Source organism: Poeciliopsis prolifica, unplaced genomic scaffold (genome assembly GCF_027474105.1).
Source record: "Poeciliopsis prolifica strain line A6 unplaced genomic scaffold, Auburn_PproV2 SCAFFOLD097, whole genome shotgun sequence".
NCBI classification, from domain to species: Eukaryota; Metazoa; Chordata; class Actinopteri; order Cyprinodontiformes; family Poeciliidae; genus Poeciliopsis; species Poeciliopsis prolifica.
In genome coordinates, this window is record NW_026562472.1 from 31,066 (window position 1) to 50,232 (window position 19,167).

General features: G+C 42.7%; 1 protein-coding gene across 1 annotated transcript; it reads left to right on the forward strand.

The window, feature by feature from the left end:
* Positions 1-110: 110 nt before the first annotated feature.
* LOC129353789 (ATP-binding cassette sub-family C member 4-like) lies at positions 111-18,231 on the forward strand. The gene is given in 33 exon segments (XM_055023231.1): positions 111-346; positions 1,412-1,522; positions 4,009-4,129; positions 4,687-4,911; positions 4,978-5,067; positions 5,140-5,303; positions 6,106-6,231; positions 7,172-7,421; positions 8,341-8,448; positions 8,524-8,613; positions 9,222-9,315; positions 9,318-9,409; positions 9,545-9,639; positions 9,877-9,963; positions 10,268-10,364; positions 10,895-11,083; positions 11,186-11,323; positions 12,151-12,188; positions 12,258-12,367; positions 12,428-12,574; positions 12,785-12,864; positions 13,160-13,217; positions 13,220-13,309; positions 13,395-13,514; positions 13,590-13,700; positions 14,522-14,619; positions 15,001-15,192; positions 15,402-15,557; positions 16,323-16,412; positions 16,480-16,652; positions 17,024-17,129; positions 17,437-17,571; positions 17,644-18,231. Coding segments are annotated over 33 exon segments (3,933 nt in total). The 5' UTR covers positions 111-272; the 3' UTR covers positions 17,722-18,231.
* The last annotated feature ends 936 nt before the right edge of the window (positions 18,232-19,167 follow it).

A 19,167-nucleotide genomic window follows, 5' to 3' on the forward strand; every position in this document is an offset into this window, starting at 1 on the left:
CTTTTTTCATGTGATTGTCACGACAGCTGTCATTGGCTGGACTCGGGTCACATGATAAGAAATATGTAAACACGAAGAAACGAGCGACAGTGACGTTAATTATCCGAGGTAAACAACCTGACTTTCCCTTTCCAGTTTTTCCTGCGCAATTTGCGCAGCAAATGCCTGCGCAGCCGCAGCCGCAGCCTATAGGCTGCTGAGTCTCCGCCTGCGCGTCCTGTCAGCGGTTCGCCCCAGGTTCGGACTGCAGCCGAGCCGATGCCAGTCGGAGCATGGAGACCCAGGAGGACGGAGGCAGGAGGAACCCGCTGGCCGCCGCCAGCCTGATCTCCAGGCTGTTCCTCTGGTAGGACGCGTCGCTGCGTGGACCGGTTTTGGTTCTGCCTAAAAACAAGCCTGTAGGACTGACAGCTGCTGGAGGATCCGTCAAACACGCAGAGGCAAATTTAGAAGATTATTGCTTATTAAGCACTTTGAATCTATTGATTGAACCGAATTGGATCCGTTTAAAAATGACTCAACTTGTTTCCATTTTTTTCCCATTTGTTTCTCAGCATATTTTGGTAAATTGTAATATGAGACTCAGACGATCTGAGATTTGATTGTAAAAGAAAAAAGTCATAAATAACTTGATTTACCTTAAACATTTTTGCTACTTTTCTAAAGAGGAATTTTTACAAACTTTTATATTTTCTACTTTTGTGTTTCATTTTACTCTCCTGCTCCCACAGTTACTATTTAACTTTGTTTAGATTTTTTTTTTTTGCTTCGTTTCTCTGAAAAATTGTCAGATAATATTTGTTAAAAGTTTCTGGTTTCTAAACTCATAAAAGCTGCATCTGAAAGGATCAGATTACATTTCAAAGTGCTTTACATCATAAAAACATTCAAATAAAAACATCTCACAGTCAGCAATTGTGAGAAACGATAACAAAACGTAACATTTTGTGAAATAAGATAATTAAAAACCACAGTAAATCTCAAATATGTTGGTTAGTATTCCATTTATTCTCAATCAAACGCAGCTCTAAACAGGCCTTGAGTCGAAGGAAGTCAGTGTTTCAGCAGTTTTACAGTTTTCTTTGTTCCACATTAGTGGTACGTAGAAGCTGAATGCTGCATCTCCATGTTTGTAGATTATTGGAATATCAACTAATTCAGTAATTTATTGTTAACTGGAGTAAAAAGTTCAAGTTTTTATGGCATTTTAGGCAATAAAACGGTTTATTTGTTATTGAAAATGAGGAATTAGTTTGTTTATTTGCCTTTTTAGTGTATTTCTAATACTGTAGAACACAAACTTACGAGATTAAAAGAAAGATGTGCCGAATGCAGAGGAATATAAGAATCGGTTGGTTGCAGATGGTTTGGTGGTTTGGGTTGATTTGGACTCTTTGTGGTTCTGGTTCAGTTGGTTGACGCCGCTGATGCACCGCGGTCACAAGCAGCGACTCGACGAGAACGACATGTACGGCGTTCTGCCAGAGGATCGCTCCGAAAACCTGGGAGAAGATCTGCAGAGGTACACACACCCGGTTCCTTCACTCATGAATACAAGCGACTGAGTCGGTTCTGAACGTCTGGACAGTTTTGGGTGGGTCCAAAATGGAAGCAGAGTTTCCACCTCATCTGGAAGATCCAGTCAGGTTTAATCTGGATTAGTTTCACTCTTCAAACTCTGAGGCTCTGAAAGTTGATCTTGGCAGAAATCTGTTGTTTGAAATGTTTTATTATTTGCAGTTCAGGTAAATTATAATTGCTATTTATAGCTTGCAGTGCGTTATTTTTTTATGTAATTCAAAGTAGTTTTTAAAAACAAGCAAACATGCGTAGCTTACTTTTCTGTTTCAGAAGGAGGAGGAAGAAGTGAACATGTGTTTAATCCTATCTGTTATCTCCATTGAATGAAATGTAACTTACCAACACACTAATGAAGCTTCGATTGCGCCATACATGTCCATGGAAATGTTTTTTCGTCGCAGGAAGTCAAAGCTCTCATTTCCAGTCAGTTTTCGGGTTTTCTTATTCAGGAGAAGAGATGAGTCGGATGCTTGCGTAAAGATCTGATCTCTGTGCTGCTTTTCAAAGGTCATGCTTCCTGAAGCACTATTCCTATAATAGGAATCTGTTAAACTCTACTGTTGTCATGCCCTGTGAGATGAATCATTTATCCATCATGTGACACAAGCAGTTTATTCTATCAGTTTAAAGTACAGCAGTGGTATTGTTGCTTATTGAAATGTCTCCATTTGGCCTAAATATGAGGAATAAGCAGAATAGCTGAGTAGTAGCATGTCAGGGTCTATTTTAATCCCCCTGTGTTTCAGCTGAGCTGCTCTGGTAACACATTAATTATTTTTTGAGAGAACAAATGGCGTCACGGCAGACGGGTCAGCGAGAAAGATAACAAGAAGTTTAAGTAGGATTAGCTTCTGAAACATTAGCTGAAGCTTTGAGCTACAAGCAGAGTTGTTAAATCCTTGATTTGAGAAGCTAAAGAGAGAACAAATAGTCGATTAAGAGTCGATCAATAGTTATTATGGATTGGTTTTTTGTTTTAAACATCTGAAATGAATTATTAGGTTCAGAAGCAAAACCTTAAACTGCTGCTGCGCAAGTTACTTCACTGGTTGTTGCTAGGTAACCAAAGAATTAATGGGTTGCTAGGTAACCAAAGAGGCAGCGAGTCAACCTAGCTTAGCGCTGTGACCGTCACCAATTATCTATTGATACCGATCACGTATCTATCGCGTCCAGCTTTATGTTTCAAGATATTTGGAGGATATTTCAACAAACTTTTTCTCTTTTCCTGTTGAATCAGAATCGTTTTTGCGCTGATTTGTCTCAAATGCTAATAAAATGCAGTGAAGTTTATTCATTTTTCTGGAGGAAATGTGAAAGTTCAAAAGGGTTTAATAATTCTGTGAGCTGTGAAATTAGCACACCAACATCTTTGGCTAGTTTTCTTGCCTGGCTCTGGTCAAGAGTCGTACCTCCAACAAAAACATTTGGGCTCCACGTTGGGATCGACGGTGAGCTGGATTTCTAGTGCTTGTCGTTCTGTCAGACTTTGGACTGCAAGTCGAGCTAAAGATTAGCTCCATTGCTTATTGCACTAATTAAAAAAAGTCAGTGTTGCCAGGAGTGGCAGACGCCACAGGTTCACCCGAAGGTGAGAATCTGCACTGCTCAGGCAAACCTCCAAGCACCGTACAAGTAATGTCACATCAAACATTTCAAGCTTCATTTGACGTGAACTGAATACTTTGAAGAAGGAAAACCAGAATTATTTGTTTCCAAGAGAAGAGACAAGTTCAGCCACAAGACGTTTGGAGTATCGTCTTTGGAAAAATGGGTCAATGAGTCTTGGCAGTTATTAGTCTGTTAAATTCCAACATTTCCATTTTAATGTACATTTTGACAGCCAGTGATTGAGAGTGAGCTCTCGTTTTTCTTGTAGATCCAGTGTTTGACACCAGGGACGATATCAGCATAGAAATGACAAGCTGCGAGTAATGAACTTATTTAGCATGAGGTGGTGATGGAGCTACTCTATCAAATATCATCTCCTAATACTTGCTGCTTTGGAGTTTGTTTGTTCTTAAGGCCATTTGAGGTGAATCTCAGTTTATTTTTTTAGCACATTTGTTTAGCAACAAGGGAGTTGAAAGTGGTTCACATGATAAAGATGATTAGATGATATTTAAGCTGTTTAGTTTGTGTGAATGATGAAGTAGAGATGTAGTCATTCAGAGTGTGCAGCTTCACTGATTTTCTTTAACTATCAAAACAGGTGAGTAAATTTAACTGACAGCCAATCAGAAAGATGAAAAAGGAAAAAAATAATGTTTTCCTGAATTTCCTGTTTGTGAGACAATAAAGAATATTTCTTTCTTCTATAACCTCAAATAAAGTCACATGTATTCACTGTAGCCTCCTATATGAACATGCATTTATTGGAGACGTATTTGTTTAAATAAAATATCGATCCATTTTTGTTTTTACTAGGATTTGGACCCGAGAAGTCAGGAAAGCGAGAAAAGAGCTCCGGGATCCAAAACTGAGCCGAGTTCTGATCAAGGCTTACGGGAAACCTTACGCTCTGGCCGGCCTGTATGTATTCTCACTGGTATGTTCTGCAAAGCATTTATATCTCGTTAATAATTAAATCACTTCTGCATGTAAATGTGTAATCAGAATCAGGTCCATTTATTTATTTTGTTTGGATCAAGTGGCTAAATTAAATTCTCATGTATTGTTGGGTTCAAAGCGTTAAAAACAGATTATCACTGTTGCATGTTTAGGATTATAAAACCAACTTTATGGTCAGACTAAGATAAGCTGAGTAAATACAGAGAACAGCTTTGAAATGCCGCTCTGATGGTGATACTTTAGAGAGCAAGATTCAGCTCAAAATGGCTTCTAACTGTTTCATATTTAGTCGATTACTTTAATAAAATAACAAGCTGGACTTTTTAAAACTTACAAGGAACAGAAACAGGAACAGCTGTGATTGTGGTGGGTTCAGCAGGTGCTGTAGTTACTTTTAAAACAAATAAATCCGATGTATTTTGTGTTAAATAGGGTTTTATGTAAAGAAATTGGATTGTTATCATAAACTATGTGTTTTGATATTGAAACGTTTTACCTTTGTAGCTTCCAACAGTTTCTCTCTGTGTCTCGTAGGAAGCCATCAAGGTCGTCCAGCCTCTTCTTCTGGGGAAAATAATCGAGTATTTTGAGGAGTATAACCCAGGCGACGCCGCTGGTCTCCACTGGGCGTACGGCTTTGCCGCTGCCATGTCCGTCTCCACCTTCGCTCTGACGATCCTCCAACATCTCTACTACTATCAGGTCCTCCGAATTGGCATGAGGATTCGAGTGGCCATGTGTCACATGATCTACCAGAAGGTCAGTGAAACGTCGGGAGAATCTGCAGCAGAGACAGAGGATTAAATGTAAAACGTCTCTCGCCAGGCTCTGCGTCTCAGCAGCGAGTCGATGGGACGAACGACCACCGGTCAAATCGTCAACCTTCTCTCCAACGACGTGAACCGCTTTGACGAGGTCAGCAAACGCTAAGCTAAGCGGTCCAGTGTGAATTCTGGTTTGGCTCACTGGTGTCGGTCGACTCTGCAGATCATACTGAACCTGCACTACCTGTGGGTCGGGCCGCTCCAGGCGCTGGTCATCGTCGTTTTCCTGTGGCGTGAAATCGGCCCTTCCTGTCTGGCCGGCGTGGCGGCCATCGCCCTCATGATGCCGGTTCAGACGTGGTTCGGAAAACTGTTTGGCGTCTTCAGGTGAGAAACAGAAACTCCTGATAAGATGTGATTTTAAAAGTGTTGGGTTTTAATTGACTTTCAGTTCTTTGTGACGTTTTGTTTGCAGAATTCAGTCAGTTTCATTTTTAAGTGCAGATTTGAACTGTGACCAAATTTCACATCAGTTCGAACGGCCAGTAAATTGCTGACCGCTTGTGTTTAAGTTAATCAAAATGTTTTGGTTTTAACTCATTAATAACTTTGATTTACAGTCAATTCACTAAATTATTCAACCTCCTTACGACTGAAAACCTTTTTACGTGTTGTTGGGGTTTTTGCAAACGTTTGCCGCACACATTTTAAAGCTAAAATGTGATGTTTGTAAAATCAAGATCAGCTTTAAAACGCTGACAGACGTTTTCATTGTCAGTTCTGACCAAAAACAGGAAGTAACGGATTCTAGAAATATCAACTCTAAAAATGTTTATTGGACAGTTTAAAGGAAAGAACCACAGTGTTATGTTCTTGTTGGGTGTTAAGAAATGTTCTTGTATTTCTGTAAATAAAAAAAAAACAACTGCAAATAGGAATAATTATAAGAATTACAAATATTGAACAAGTGAATTGTTCTAATGTTTTTCTTTCTCTGCATTTTTTTGTTATGCCGTGCTAAATCCCGGCTTTTGATGTTAATCCTTATCAAATGTTGTGAAACTGGTTTGTTTTGATGTTTAATTGGTTGTGAGTCATAATAACACATGTTGGGACTCAACCTGAGTGGAGAAGTTGAATTGTGTCACACGTCAAAGAGAAACATTTGTATTCTTCGGTGTCTCTGCAGGAGCAGAACGGCCATCCTGACCGACAGCCGGATCCGCATCATGAACGAAGTGGTTTCTGGCATCAGGATCATCAAGATGTACGCCTGGGAGAAACCGCTTTCCGCTCTCGTCACTGAAGTCCGACGGTAAAAATCAACTTTTTGTTCCACGTTGAACGAGTTACTGTCACTGTTTTCAGTGTGGAGTTGAAAAACGACGTCATCCTTTCACCTCTACACACGTAAACGTTGATTAGAAATGTTTGTATGTAGACTTTCTAATAAAACAAATTAAATAAATGTGATTATAGTCAAACAATATGAGCTTTAGTGTGATGATATGATGTTTTAGTGCAGAAAGATGTAAATAAATTAATATTTATACTGGAGTTTAAAGACAAAAAAGCTTTTAATGTGGTGTAAAATGTATTTTAAGGTGCAGCTGCACCATAATCTCAGCTGCATCAGGTAATCAATGGTGAGAGTTAAATATCTGAAATGAAAGATTCAACAATTTCAGATCAAAAAAATGTATTTTTATTTATATCCTAAATCACTTTTTGCGATGTAGGCCAATTGTTTTAGGAAGATCAGAATAAATGAATGTAGCTTCATTCATTAGGATATTATATCTTTCTGAAGTGATTCTTTTTCAAATTTTAACAAGAAGTTTTGTCAGAAAACTTTAGAGACTTTGTTCTTGCTAAATGAGAAAAAATAATCAGTTTCTAGATGTTTTTTCAGACTACATTGACGACCAACCGTGGTAATAAAGTCATAAACGCTAATCTGTGTTGTTGCTGTCAGTCAGCAGAAGCGCTCTCTGCTGTCATCTGTTGTAGATTAGAGGCCTGCTTGTGTTTAAAGCTCCAGGGAAGGAGAATAAATGTGTCCTTGCATCTGTGCAATAAAGCAGATTTATCTTAGAAATGTACAGAATTTGATTCTGATCTTATTTCTAACAAACAGCCTGAGGGGAAGCAGAAAACTGAAGCATGCAAAATGACACTGGACTCTTATTTATTTAGTTCATTTGACTTAAACTCCTGGTATTTATCACTCCCGGCGTCGTCTCCTATATTTCCAGGAAAGAAATCTGCCAGGTTTTGAAGAGCTCCTACCTTCGAGGTCTCAACATGGCTTCCTTCTTCGCCAGTAGCAAGATCACGGTTTTCGTGACGTTTGCCGCCTACGCTCTGCTGGGGAACGCCATCACCGCCAGCAGCGTGTTTGTCACCGTGTCGCTCTACGGCACCATCAAGCTCACCGTCACGCTCTTCTTCCCTCTCGCCATCGAAAAGATGTCAGAGACCATCGTCAGCGTTCATAGGATTAAGGTAACGTTCAAGACTCGACATTCGGCTCCAGATAAGGTCCAGTCAAAGTCAGCAGGGATCCATCTTGATTGGTACGAACGGTTCAGGCTGGTGCTCATATTTTACAACAACACAGCTTTGTTAAAACCCAACAGCCGAGTTGAAATGCTGCTGGTGTCCTACATAAATCCTGTCACAAAGCTTTGACCTGCCGATGACCCGACTGGACCTGGTTGGCCTCTGCAGTCACATGATTGGTTTAGTGGAACGTGAGATTAGTGTCATATTTCTGCACAAAGAAATGAGGCATTTTAGTGGAAAACATCTTTCCACTAAAGTTTGGAAACTGCAAGAAATGTTTTTTAGGTGTAAAAAGCAAAGAATTGTTTTCTCCTTTAGGTCAAAACTTTCTCAATAAATGAGTCATTTCCATTTGCAACGTTCATCCTTTTTATGTTTTTCTACCTAAAACTGGATGAAAAGTTTTCAGTTTGGTGTTTTACATGTTTTATTAAGGACATTTATGTTTACAGAGACTTTATAAATCATTCTAATGTCTTTCTTGTTTCTTTATTTTGCAGATTTAAAAACTCTTCTATTCTTTAAACATTATATTAAACATTATATACATATAATGTACATGTAATGTATATATATATACATTATATTAAAAAACTGTGAAAAGTCAGTTTTTTAATATATGACTTGGAAATTGTCTGAAAACAACAATATTATTGTTTATTGCAATAACTTCTGGGACAGTTTATGGTCCAGTACAATTTATTATTGTGACAGAAAACTAGATAACAAAAACAAAAACAGTTTCTGGTTTTGTGGGGATTTTCAGATCTGAAGAAACAGGAAATAAAAGACTGGAGGACAAAATCTCACCTGTGTTTTGTTATTGCTGAAAATCTTCTCTTTATTAACTTCCTGCCAGAATTTCCTCACGTTACAAGAAGTGGAGAGAAGAACGTCTGAGCTGCAGCAGCAGGAAATGGAGGAAAGCTCAGTGGCGATGGAGAAGCTGAGCTGCTACTGGGACACGGTTGGGATTCATTCATTCACAGGGATTTTCTGCTTGTAGAAGAAGAATTTCATCTGTTCTTGTTGCTGTTTCCAGACTTTGGACTCCCCGTCTCTGCAGAACATCTCTCTGTCAGTGAAACCGCATCAACTTGTAGCTGTAATCGGACCCATAGGGGCCGGAAAGGTCAGTAACGGAGGTCAGAGGTCAGGAGATTGGGCTGGTTTTGTTTTTAAAAACCGATACTAATTTGACTGATGGAGAGTTTTAATTTTCTGACCAAAGTGTTTGTCTTCCTGTAACTAAACTTCAATAAAAGAAAAAAGTTTGTGAAAAGTCAATTTTGTTGCAACAAAAATCAGCTTTTATTCTTTGTTAAAATTTGCTAAATTTAGCAGAACTCACCCAAATCCTGTTATTGTTAAAGAAAATACATTTATTCAGTGGAATAAAGAAACAGGAAACTGGATGGATTTGTTTGAATAAACGTGCAAAAGTTACTGCGGTGCATTAAGGCCTTTGTAGAGAGAAGAAGGAGCCGATTTACAGCAAAAGAAAACGTTAAAAATGTCAAAAATACGTCAGAAATATGTCAGAAATCCTAATGTCTAAATGTCAGCCTGCCTTATTGAGTTTGTGAACTTATTATGGCTCTAATGCATGTTGGATCAAATCCATTTAAAGTTTTGGATCTACAATAAATACCTATTGGTAAAGTCGGACTCGTTTACTAGAGATTGTTTAGTGATTAAAAGTTAAAACAAACTTTTCCAAACTGTTTCTTCCTCACTCAGTCTTCGTTGCTGAGCGCCATCCTGGGAGAGCTGCCGCGCGACTCGGGCGCGCTGACGGTCAAAGGTCGGCTGGCCTACGCCTCCCAGCAGCCCTGGGCCCCGGAACCATCCGCAGCAACATCCTGTTTGGGAGAGAGCTGAACCCCAAGAAGTACGAGAAAGTCCTGCGCGCCTGCGCTCTGAAGAAGGTCAGACGGATTCAGACGTTTCCACGAGAGCCACTAGTTTTCTCAACGATGTGAAGGATCTAAGAATGTTTTTATTATCCTTTGAATCTCTTTAGTTTAGTCAACAACTAAAGATCAAACCTGGCTTGTGTTTAGGATCTGGATCTTTTTCCTGACGGAGATCTGACTCTGATCGGGGACAGAGGCGCCACGCTGAGCGGAGGACAGAAAGCTCGCCTTAACCTGGCCAGGTGTGGAGACAGTCGATGACATCATCAGGCTTCAGAAAGAAAAAGAAACAACATCACACAAGACATGTTTTATTTTTCATGCAGTTTCTCACAGAAACCATAAATTCCCTCATTTCCTACCAGGAAGTCTGGACATTTCCTCCATACTTTAAATCAAATCTTTGTAGATATTTCTATGTATCTGGACTAAATATAAACTAACACGTCCGAGTAACCAAATGAAAACGGTCGTTTCAGGGCCGTGTACGAGGAAGCAGACGTCTACCTGCTGGACGACCCTTTAAGTGCCGTAGACGCAGAAGTTGGAAAGCATCTCTTTGAACAGTGAGGGAAACTTCCTGTGTTCTGAATCATTGTTTTAATGAGAGTAAGATCATTGAAACTCAAAAGGAATGGTAGATGACACTCCTAAATGTTTCTGTATTAGAAGCATTTTGGTGGTTTCTAAGCCAGTTGTAGCTGTTTTTAGTTGACTTGTTGCAGCAGAGTAACAGAAAACGCCGCAGGGCCGGATTCTGACTCGTCTGCGTTTGTTTCTGGCCGCCACGCTCCTTCGCCTCTTCAGGCAGAAGGAAACCGCCGATTCATACTCTAAGCGGTTGTTAACATGTTGGCTGTCGACGGGCAGGTGCATCTGCGGGCTGCTGCAGAACAAATGTCGTGTCCTGGTGACGCACCAGCTGCAGTATCTGAAGGCCGCAGACAAGATTCTGGTCCTCAGGGAGGTAAGAATGGAGAAACTGTGAATGTTTTCCGTAGAGATGTTTCAGTGGGACGTAACGCCTCCAACAGGACAAGCAGCAGCAGCTCGCTCACGAGGACTAGCATTGGTTTCAGCTGTTTGGTTTTCAACATAACAGCCTAAATAGGAAATGCATGTGTGACAAAAAGTAGAGAAAAAAACAGGGAAGCAGTTATGGACCTGCTCAACCTCAGCATGTAGAGTAAATATGAAAGTCTTTGTTTTAGACACAAAATACAAAAGCCAACTGTAATTGATTCAGATTAGCTACTTATTAATAATCATAAAGCCTATGAAACATAAAGCTGTGACAGACTGAATGTTTGGTTATTGGAGTTTTTTTTGTGTGGCTGTTTGCAGTTGAAAAGTGTTTCAGAGTTTCTCTTGAACTCTTGCGTTTCCCTTCGCTGTGGCGCATTCCTCTGCTTTCAGAGGAATGCGTGAAATCTGCGGACGGAAAGCACAACATGGACTCTCAAACGATTCGCTTGTGTCGTCTTCCTTTGCATGCAGGGTCACATCATGGGTCAGGGGAGCTACGGGGAGCTGCAGCGCTCCGGCCTGGACGTGGTTTCACTGCTCAGGAAGGACGAGGACCAGGACTCTGATCAACTGTCTCTGCACAGTCAGTGGACCAACCTGTCCCACAGTTCCCACAGCAGCCTGCTGCCAGCCGACAGCAGCTGCACTGACCAACTGCCTGTGGGTCCATTTACCAAACCACACACTTTGTTCTTCTGCACTCAGTTCGGATTGATGCATGTGATCAATCAGCGTTAACACGACTTATTGATCGGCGCTCAGGCGGACGCGGCGCCGGCGCTCGCTGAGGAGAGTCGAGCAGAAGGAAACGTGGACGGACACGTTTACCTGAAGTACTTCACCGCCGGCTGCAGCTCTCTGGTTCTGCTGCTCATCGTCGTCATCAGCGTCGCGGCCGAGGTTTGTGTAACGCTAAGCTCGATTCCTGTTCAACTATTGATGAAAAATGTAACGATGGAGCTTAGACATAAAACATGGAGGAAACCTGGAGAGTAAATGAGTCACGGGACAAATTTAGGTTAATTGGTGAACAAGACGAGTTGAACTGAAACAATTAACGGCGATTAATTAATGACTGTCAACCAATTTAGTAATCGGTTTATCATTAACTGGAGGGGCAGATAGAAATAACCAAGTTCATGTCTAAATATGTTTGACCCACAACTCAAGTAGTTTGAGCTTCACCTCCATAAAATGAAATAAATGTATGAAGTTTTATTTTACAGAGAAGAGTTCGGATCAAATCAAATCTTACTTTTCCTCAGAATTATGAGATTCAGAATCTCATAATTCTGACATTATGATATTGTCAGATTTTGTTTCTGACATCAAATATGTCAGAAACAAATCGGAAGCATGAGAAGAATGTCAGAAAAATCAGAAGTTATGGGGAAGAAATGCAAAAATATGAGGGAAAAGAGTGAAATTGAATAATAAGGCAAAAAATTCAGTGGAACAAATATAGAAATTATCAAATGTTTAAGCAAAAAGTCTAAATGTTTGTTATAATGAAGTCTTGAAGATTATCAGTGGCCCTAATAATAATTGACACTTTGTGCATGTAATCAGTCAATCCAGGAAACAATCAATAGCTGCAGATTGATCCTTTGCTCGTTTAAATAAGAAACGAAATGATTAAATGTAATATTTTTACGTATTTATACGATGTTCTGAAAAGGCGCCAGGAATAATAAGTGAGTTGTGCTGAAGTCGTTGCTCTTCCCCAGGTTGCCTACATCCTGCAGGACTGGTGGCTGGTTTACTGGTGAGCGTTACCGTAATGTTCCGCCGCAGCGCCTCGTGTTTTTTCTTTTTGTAATCGTCGTCGTTCCAGGGCGAGAGCCGCCGTCTTCAACAGCTCCGCCGTCGCCGTCAGAAAGGGCGTCAACGCCACGCGCGCCGACGCAGAGTTCCACCTGGGCTTCTACCTGGGCGTTTACTCAGGTGAGGCTCGCCGTCTGCGCGTGTAACCACGGCGACAGACTCACGCTCCCCTCGCTGTAGGTCTGACGGCGGGCGCCGTGGCGTTTGGGTTCGTCCGGAGTTTACTCATCTTCCACGGTTTGGTGAAATCGGCCCAGAATCTTCACAACAGCATGTTTGACGCCGTCCTTCGTTCTCACGTTGGCTTCTTTGACATCAACCCCATCGGTGAGGCTTCCTGCTGCAAACGCTGCAGATGTTTGCCAGTATAAGTTACTCCACGTTCACATGTTGTACGGTAATTTACTGTTTTTAAATGGTAATCGGATGAAAACTGGAGAAAATGTGTGGTGATTCCAACTTTTGTTCTTTGAGGCGTTTGACAGACAGATTGGTTTTCATGGGTGAAAGGTCACGTCTTGTTTTCTGTTGCTTTAGGGAGGATCCTCAACAGGTTTTCTAAGGACATTGGCCAAATGGACTCCATGCTGCCCATCACCTTTGTGGATTTTTACCAGGTGAAAACTCAATGAATAGTAGAAAAAAATCACTTCTCATTAATGTTGTATTTTCAATGTTAGTCATGATATTTGATTTGAAACCCCAGTCTAAATAATCCAGAAAAAGAAATCAATTCAAAGACTAATAGAGTTTACTAGATCTTTGAATCTTTCCTATCGATTGGATATTTTGCAGAATCACAGCAAATGATGCAAAATGGTTTAAATGTCAGTGAGTCGGTGAGGATTGCGAAGCTACAAGGTGAAACGTAGAGAAGTCGTTGTGTTTTTGAAAGCGCTCTCGTCTCCCCAGCTGTTCCTGCAGAACGTCGCCGTGGTGGCGGTCGCCGCCTCCGTCATCCCTCTCATCCTCGTCCCGTCGTGCCTCTGCTCCTCTTCTTCCTCTACCTGAGGCGCTACTACCTGCACACGTCTCGGGACGTCAAGCGGCTCGAGTCGACAAGTACGTCCGCGAAGCTAATCGAATCCCAATGCAACACGGTGAAAGATTAAACGTGTTGTGTTTTCTGCGAATCGAACGTCCGCAGCTCGCAGCCCCGTCTTCTCCCACCTGTCGTCGTCTCTTCAGGGTCTGTGGACGATCCGAGCGTTGGGAGCCGAGGAGAGGCTGAGGAAAACCTTTGACTCCTACCAGGACCTTCACTCAGGTCCTCGGCGTTTCCTGTGAAGCCGCTGCTGCGCGTCAGAGAATCAGATGTTATTGTGATGTTTCTGCGTTTCAGAGGCCTGGTTTCTCTTCCTGATGACCTCCAGATGGTTCGCTTTGCGGCTCGACAGCATTTGTTCCATCTTCATCACTTTCACGGCGTTTGGCTGCATCCTGTTCAGAGACGGTGAGTTCAGGACGGGAATCGCAAAGCGGTTCTCACCCGAATCAAAGGGATTCAGTTCCTTTGAATCGTTCAAACTTCCCTCCTGACTTTTGCTGCTAAGCTTCTGTTTAACACTTTAACTGAAAGTTTTTCCTTCCAAATTCTAGTGAGAAACCTGAAGCAAATCCAGAGTTAGTAACATTTACTTCAATAAGTCATTTCAAAGAAATGTGATTCAATAGATTAGACTTTTACTGTAGTCATATCTAAATGAAGTGTTGCTAATTGAACTTCAGTGAGAGTTATTTTATATTCTAATAGTGTGAAAAATAAGCCAGAACTGTTATTTCTTCCTGTATGAATGTTTGTTTTCTCCTTAAAATTACCAAAATCTCCAATCAAGGATTCATCAACTAATTGATTTACTGATCAATTAGTCAGTAAATACTGTGTCTTCCTATTGGAGACATTTTGACAGTACTTTTCAGTACATGGAAGTCTTATTACTATGACTGCAGTTGACATTTCAGCTGCTTTCCTTCTTTCGTATTTGCGTGATGACGTATCGCACACGCTCCGTTTTCTCGTGAAGGAAAAAATCCAAGATGGCGTCGCGGCGGAAGCGCTGCTGAAAACGTTTGTATTTAATAAACAACGAGAGGAAACCGGAAGCAGTTTGTGTTTTTGATGTTGAAAACATGAGAGCTGCTGCTGGGCAGTGTTAGCATCTCATGCTAAATGCATCAGAATGTTGTTTGGGATCCAATCCAACATGGAGGACATTGAGAATGAAAGAGTTTTTTCCCAACTGAAGGAGAATGAAAGGTTGTGATGGTTCGCAGGTCTGGCCGGGCAGGTGGGCCTGGTTCTGACCTACGCTGTGACCCTGGTGGGGAACTTTCAGTGGACTGTGAGACAAAGTGCAGAGGTGGAGAACATGGTAGGTCATGTGGTTTGTTGTTTGTAAAGGAAACCCTGGGATCCAGGTTTCATCCTTTTCACAATCAGACTGTAATATGGGATGTTGTTTAGTTTCCTCTCATCTTTAAAGAGGAGGAGTGACGCCTTTCCTGAAAAGATCACATGTTTATGGTCTCTGTGTCGGTGCAGGTCATGTTTAGCTTTTTTGCTTCAAACTTGATGTTAATAATTGAAAGATTATGTAACAGTTTTTGTGGAAAACCTGCATAAACACTATGTTAGTGAATCTGACCTTCACTGCGGCCGTTTCGCTTTGCTTTCTAAACACCAGATCTGGTTTGATTTCCCGTCGGTTGTTTATTTTACGACAGTCACGTCAAAACGTTTCTCACATTTCCAGATGACTTCGGTGGAGCGAGTGTTGGAGTACACGGAGCTGGAGAGCGAGGCACCATGGGAAACGGAGAGGCGTCCTCCTCCCGATTGGCCCAGCAAAGGGGCCGTGACCTTTGACTCGGTCAGCTTCTCCTACAGCGCAGACGGTCCGCCGGTCCTCAAAGACATCAGCGCCGCAATTAAACCTGGCGAAAAGGTTTTGTTGTTTCTCAGAAGTGAATTGATGTGAATTATTTTAAAGTCAGAAACAGGGTCTAAAAATGTGTCACCATAGAAAGGTTTGACATCAGGTGATTGTTGATGGTTTGTTGTTGTCATTGTGACACATCCAACACTTTAACGTTGTGTTTCTATCAGTGACATCAGTTCTCTCTGCATTTTTTTTCCCAAATCATTGGGTTTCAGTTGGGGATCGTTGGAAGAACGGGAGCCGGGAAAAGCTCTCTGATCTCGGCTCTGTTCCGCCTGGCAGAACCCGGGGGAAGAATCTACATCGACGGCGTGTTGACCTCTGACCTCGGCCTGCACGACCTGCGCCAGAAGATGTCCATCATTCCTCAGGTGAGCGGAGACGCGGCGCCGCCTCGTTGAGCGGGAGCAGCTGGGTGTGGGACTTTGGACCCGGTTCCTCGGGACACCGGTTGGACAGCGTGCGTTCAGCCGGTCAAAGATTTACAGCCCAGTAAACATGTTGAGTGCAGCTTCAGGCCCTTTAAAACGTAACCGGTAGAACCGAGTCCAGATGTTTGTCTTGATGTTGTTTCTTTACTACAAGTGGACAATATGAATGTTGAATGGGAGAGGAAAACACAACGTACAGCTCAGTTCTTTGCAATATTATAGAAATATACTTCAGCAGTTCTATGAAAATGTCTGTATTTGAAACATCTTGTAACCAAATATTCACCAGACAGACGTTGAGTTTCTCTTGAAGCTTCATCAGGTTTAAATGGAGATCAGAAATGTCTCTGATCCTCATGTATTGTTAATCATACAATAAATCTGGATCCTATTTCTTAAAATGGATCCAGAACTTCATGTTTAGGTTCCTCTGATGATGTAAGACGGTTTCTAGATACTCTGGACTTTAAATGTTGGATCCGTAACTCTTGGATCTACCTGAGTGTGACGTTTCAGGCCGAGTTCCTCTGATTGTAGTTCTGAGCTCCGTCCCGTCAGTCCATGTCTCACCGTGTGGACACCGTGTGGACCAGATCCGTCTCAAATCAAAGACATGAATCAGTAAATGTGGACCTTGTGCTGCACATTAGTGCGCCTCCGGATCAGAGTCATCATTCACGGTTCTGTTTTCCCTCCGATCCGAAGGACCCGGTGCTGTTTACCGACACGCTGAGGAAGAACCTGGATCCGTTCGGCCGGCACTCTGACGAGGAGCTGTGGGAAGCTCTGCAGGAGGCGAGTGTTGACAGACGCAGTATCCGTGTCACATTCGGACCGTCGGCGACGTTCCCGTCTCCCTCAGGTCCAGCTGAAGTCTGTCGCTGAGGATCTGCCGGGAAAGCTGGAGACGGTTCTCGCCGAGTCCGGCTCCAACTTCAGCGTGGGTCAGAGACAGCTGGTGTGTCTGGCCAGAGCCGTCCTGAGGAGGAACCGCATCCTCATCATCGACGAGGCCACGGCCAACGTGGACCCCCGGTGAGACACGGAGAGACACGGAGAGAGACGGAGAGACACAGAGAGAGACACGGAGAGACACAGAGACACAGAGAGACAGAGAGACATGGAGAGACACGGAGAGACACAGAGACATAGAGAGACAGAGAGACACAGAGAGACGGAGAGACACAGAGAGAGACGGAGAGACACAGAGAGACATGGAGAGACACAGAGAGACGGAGAGACACAGAGACACGGAGAGACAGAGAGAGACAGAGAGACACAGAGAGACACAGAGAGAGACACGGAGAGACACAGAGACATGGAGAGACACAGAGAGACACAGAGACATGGAGAGACACAGAGAGACACAGCTGAGGTCAGAGGGTAAAAGGTGTTTGTTGTTGCAGGACCGATGAGCTGATCCAGAAAACCATCCGGGACAAGTTCAGGGACTGTACGGTCGTCACCATCGCTCATCGCCTCAACACCGTCATAGACAGCGACCGCATCCTGGTGAGACTTCTGATTGGTCCATTTCTCTCTGTTTCCTGTTTCTACACACCTGGCCCGTTTGCTCCACTTGAGTCCGGCTCCGGTTCCTTGGTTAGGTGCTAATCTGTGATCCGGTTCAGGTTTGGATCCGGATCTGATGTTGAGTTTAGTTGAAGTGAATGATTGTGCAGTTAGAAACGATGAGTGAAATCCAACAGGACCAGAACCTTCTCCAAAAGCAGGAAGTGGACTGTGTTGCAGGGTATTCTGGGTAAAACTCACCTAAACATAGCAGTGAATGTAGAATAATAGGAACTTTTATCTCAAGGTTCTGGACGGTGGCAGCATCCAGGAGTTGGACCGACCCTTCACTCTGCTGCAGAACCCAGACGGCGCCCTGTACAAGCTGGTCCAGCAGACGGGTCGGGCCCAGGCGGCCGCTCTGCTGGAGTCGGCCAGAGAGGTGAGCCGGAAACGTCAGTCGGGGGCGCTCAAACGGCGTCGATCCCGGTCAACAGATCCAATGTTTCCACAGTCGGCACACCGAACAGAACCGAGCGACTCCTGGGACCCGAGAACGGAGCAGAACATTCCAGAGTCCAGGGAAACGTAACGCGGAGGCGCCGGAGTCTGTGAGGGCAGTTTGAACACGTCTGTCCAGACGGGAAACTCGTAAAGTTCAGAGACAGACAGGAAGCTCAGATTTATGTGTTGGAAGTGAAACGAACATTAGAGACGGTTTGATGTTTTGGTTTCACTTCATGTAAACTCTGTTTTTAAAAAGTGGCCCGGCTCTGTGAAAACGTTTTGGGCTTTTTATGACTCTGCAGCAGCAATAAATAAGAACGTGAGAGAAACGTGGACCTACCTCAGCGAAACCTGCAGCCAACTGGTGGCAAACATTAGAGACGGTGCATGAAGTCTGAGTGATGAACAATACATGACATTTATAGCTGGATGGAATATTGTAGGAATATTGATTCATGCAGGTTTGCTCAACTTTTCAAATGATGCATAGAGATAGAATGTAAAAGAACCTGGATAAGTTCTCTGAAGTGCAGAATGAATAGAAATGTCTTGTTTCAATGGTCTGTAGAGAGAAGATGAGGAGTCTATGAGGAGCGGACGGGTTTGTGGTGATGATGTTCAGCAGAAAGCGTGCGGCGGCTCTGGCTGCCAGGCGGTTTGGCTCTGGATCATCTGCAGGTTGATCCAATGAGAGCTTCTCTCTGTGTTGGTGGTAAAACCTGGTCTGGATGGAGAGGAGATGTAAGATGCTGGGATGAATGTTTTCTGTTTGGTTCACTTCTTATTCTGTTCACTTCCCATTAGAAACGACGTCACATGTTGATATTTATCTTTTTACATTCATTAACTTCATAACTTCCTGTAAGGAAGAAAGAGAAGTGTTTCCTGTGACTGTAAACGCTTGAAGGTATTTAGTTCAATCAGTTTGTCAAATGTACATGTGTAGTGTGAAGTATTGGAGATGGTTTTATGGCTCAATAAATGTCTGAAGACGAGTTCAGAAATGTAATGTTAGCGAGAAACTTTTTGCTGTTATGTGCTACCAGCTCTCCATCTAACGGGTGAATGAAGTTTCCTAAATCTGCTGGGTTTTTACCAAATCCAGAACAGAAGTAAACTCTGCTTAAGCTGGTTTAGAGACAGGATTGGCCTGACCTCTCTGACCTCCATCCAGATCTCTCCTCCTTCTTCCCCCTGTGAATCAGTCAGACTCACTGACTAGTTTCACAGAGAACATCTGTTAGCGGTCGCTCCTTCTCTTTTTTACAACTTGCACTTGTTACTGAATCAGGTTGATGTTAGTGACTTGGGCGAATCCCCAGGATGTTGTTTTAGATTTGGGCCAAAGCAACCAATGAAACATGACCTATTTTTCTTCCCCAGAATCAAACATCACAGCTATTTTACTACCATCAAAGAACTTTGAGGCGACTCATTAATTGAATGTTCACAACATCTTTTAGATTTTCTTTATGCTAAATATGTTATTCGTAAAGCAATGTTGCAAGGGTCACTACAGCTTAATGAAATA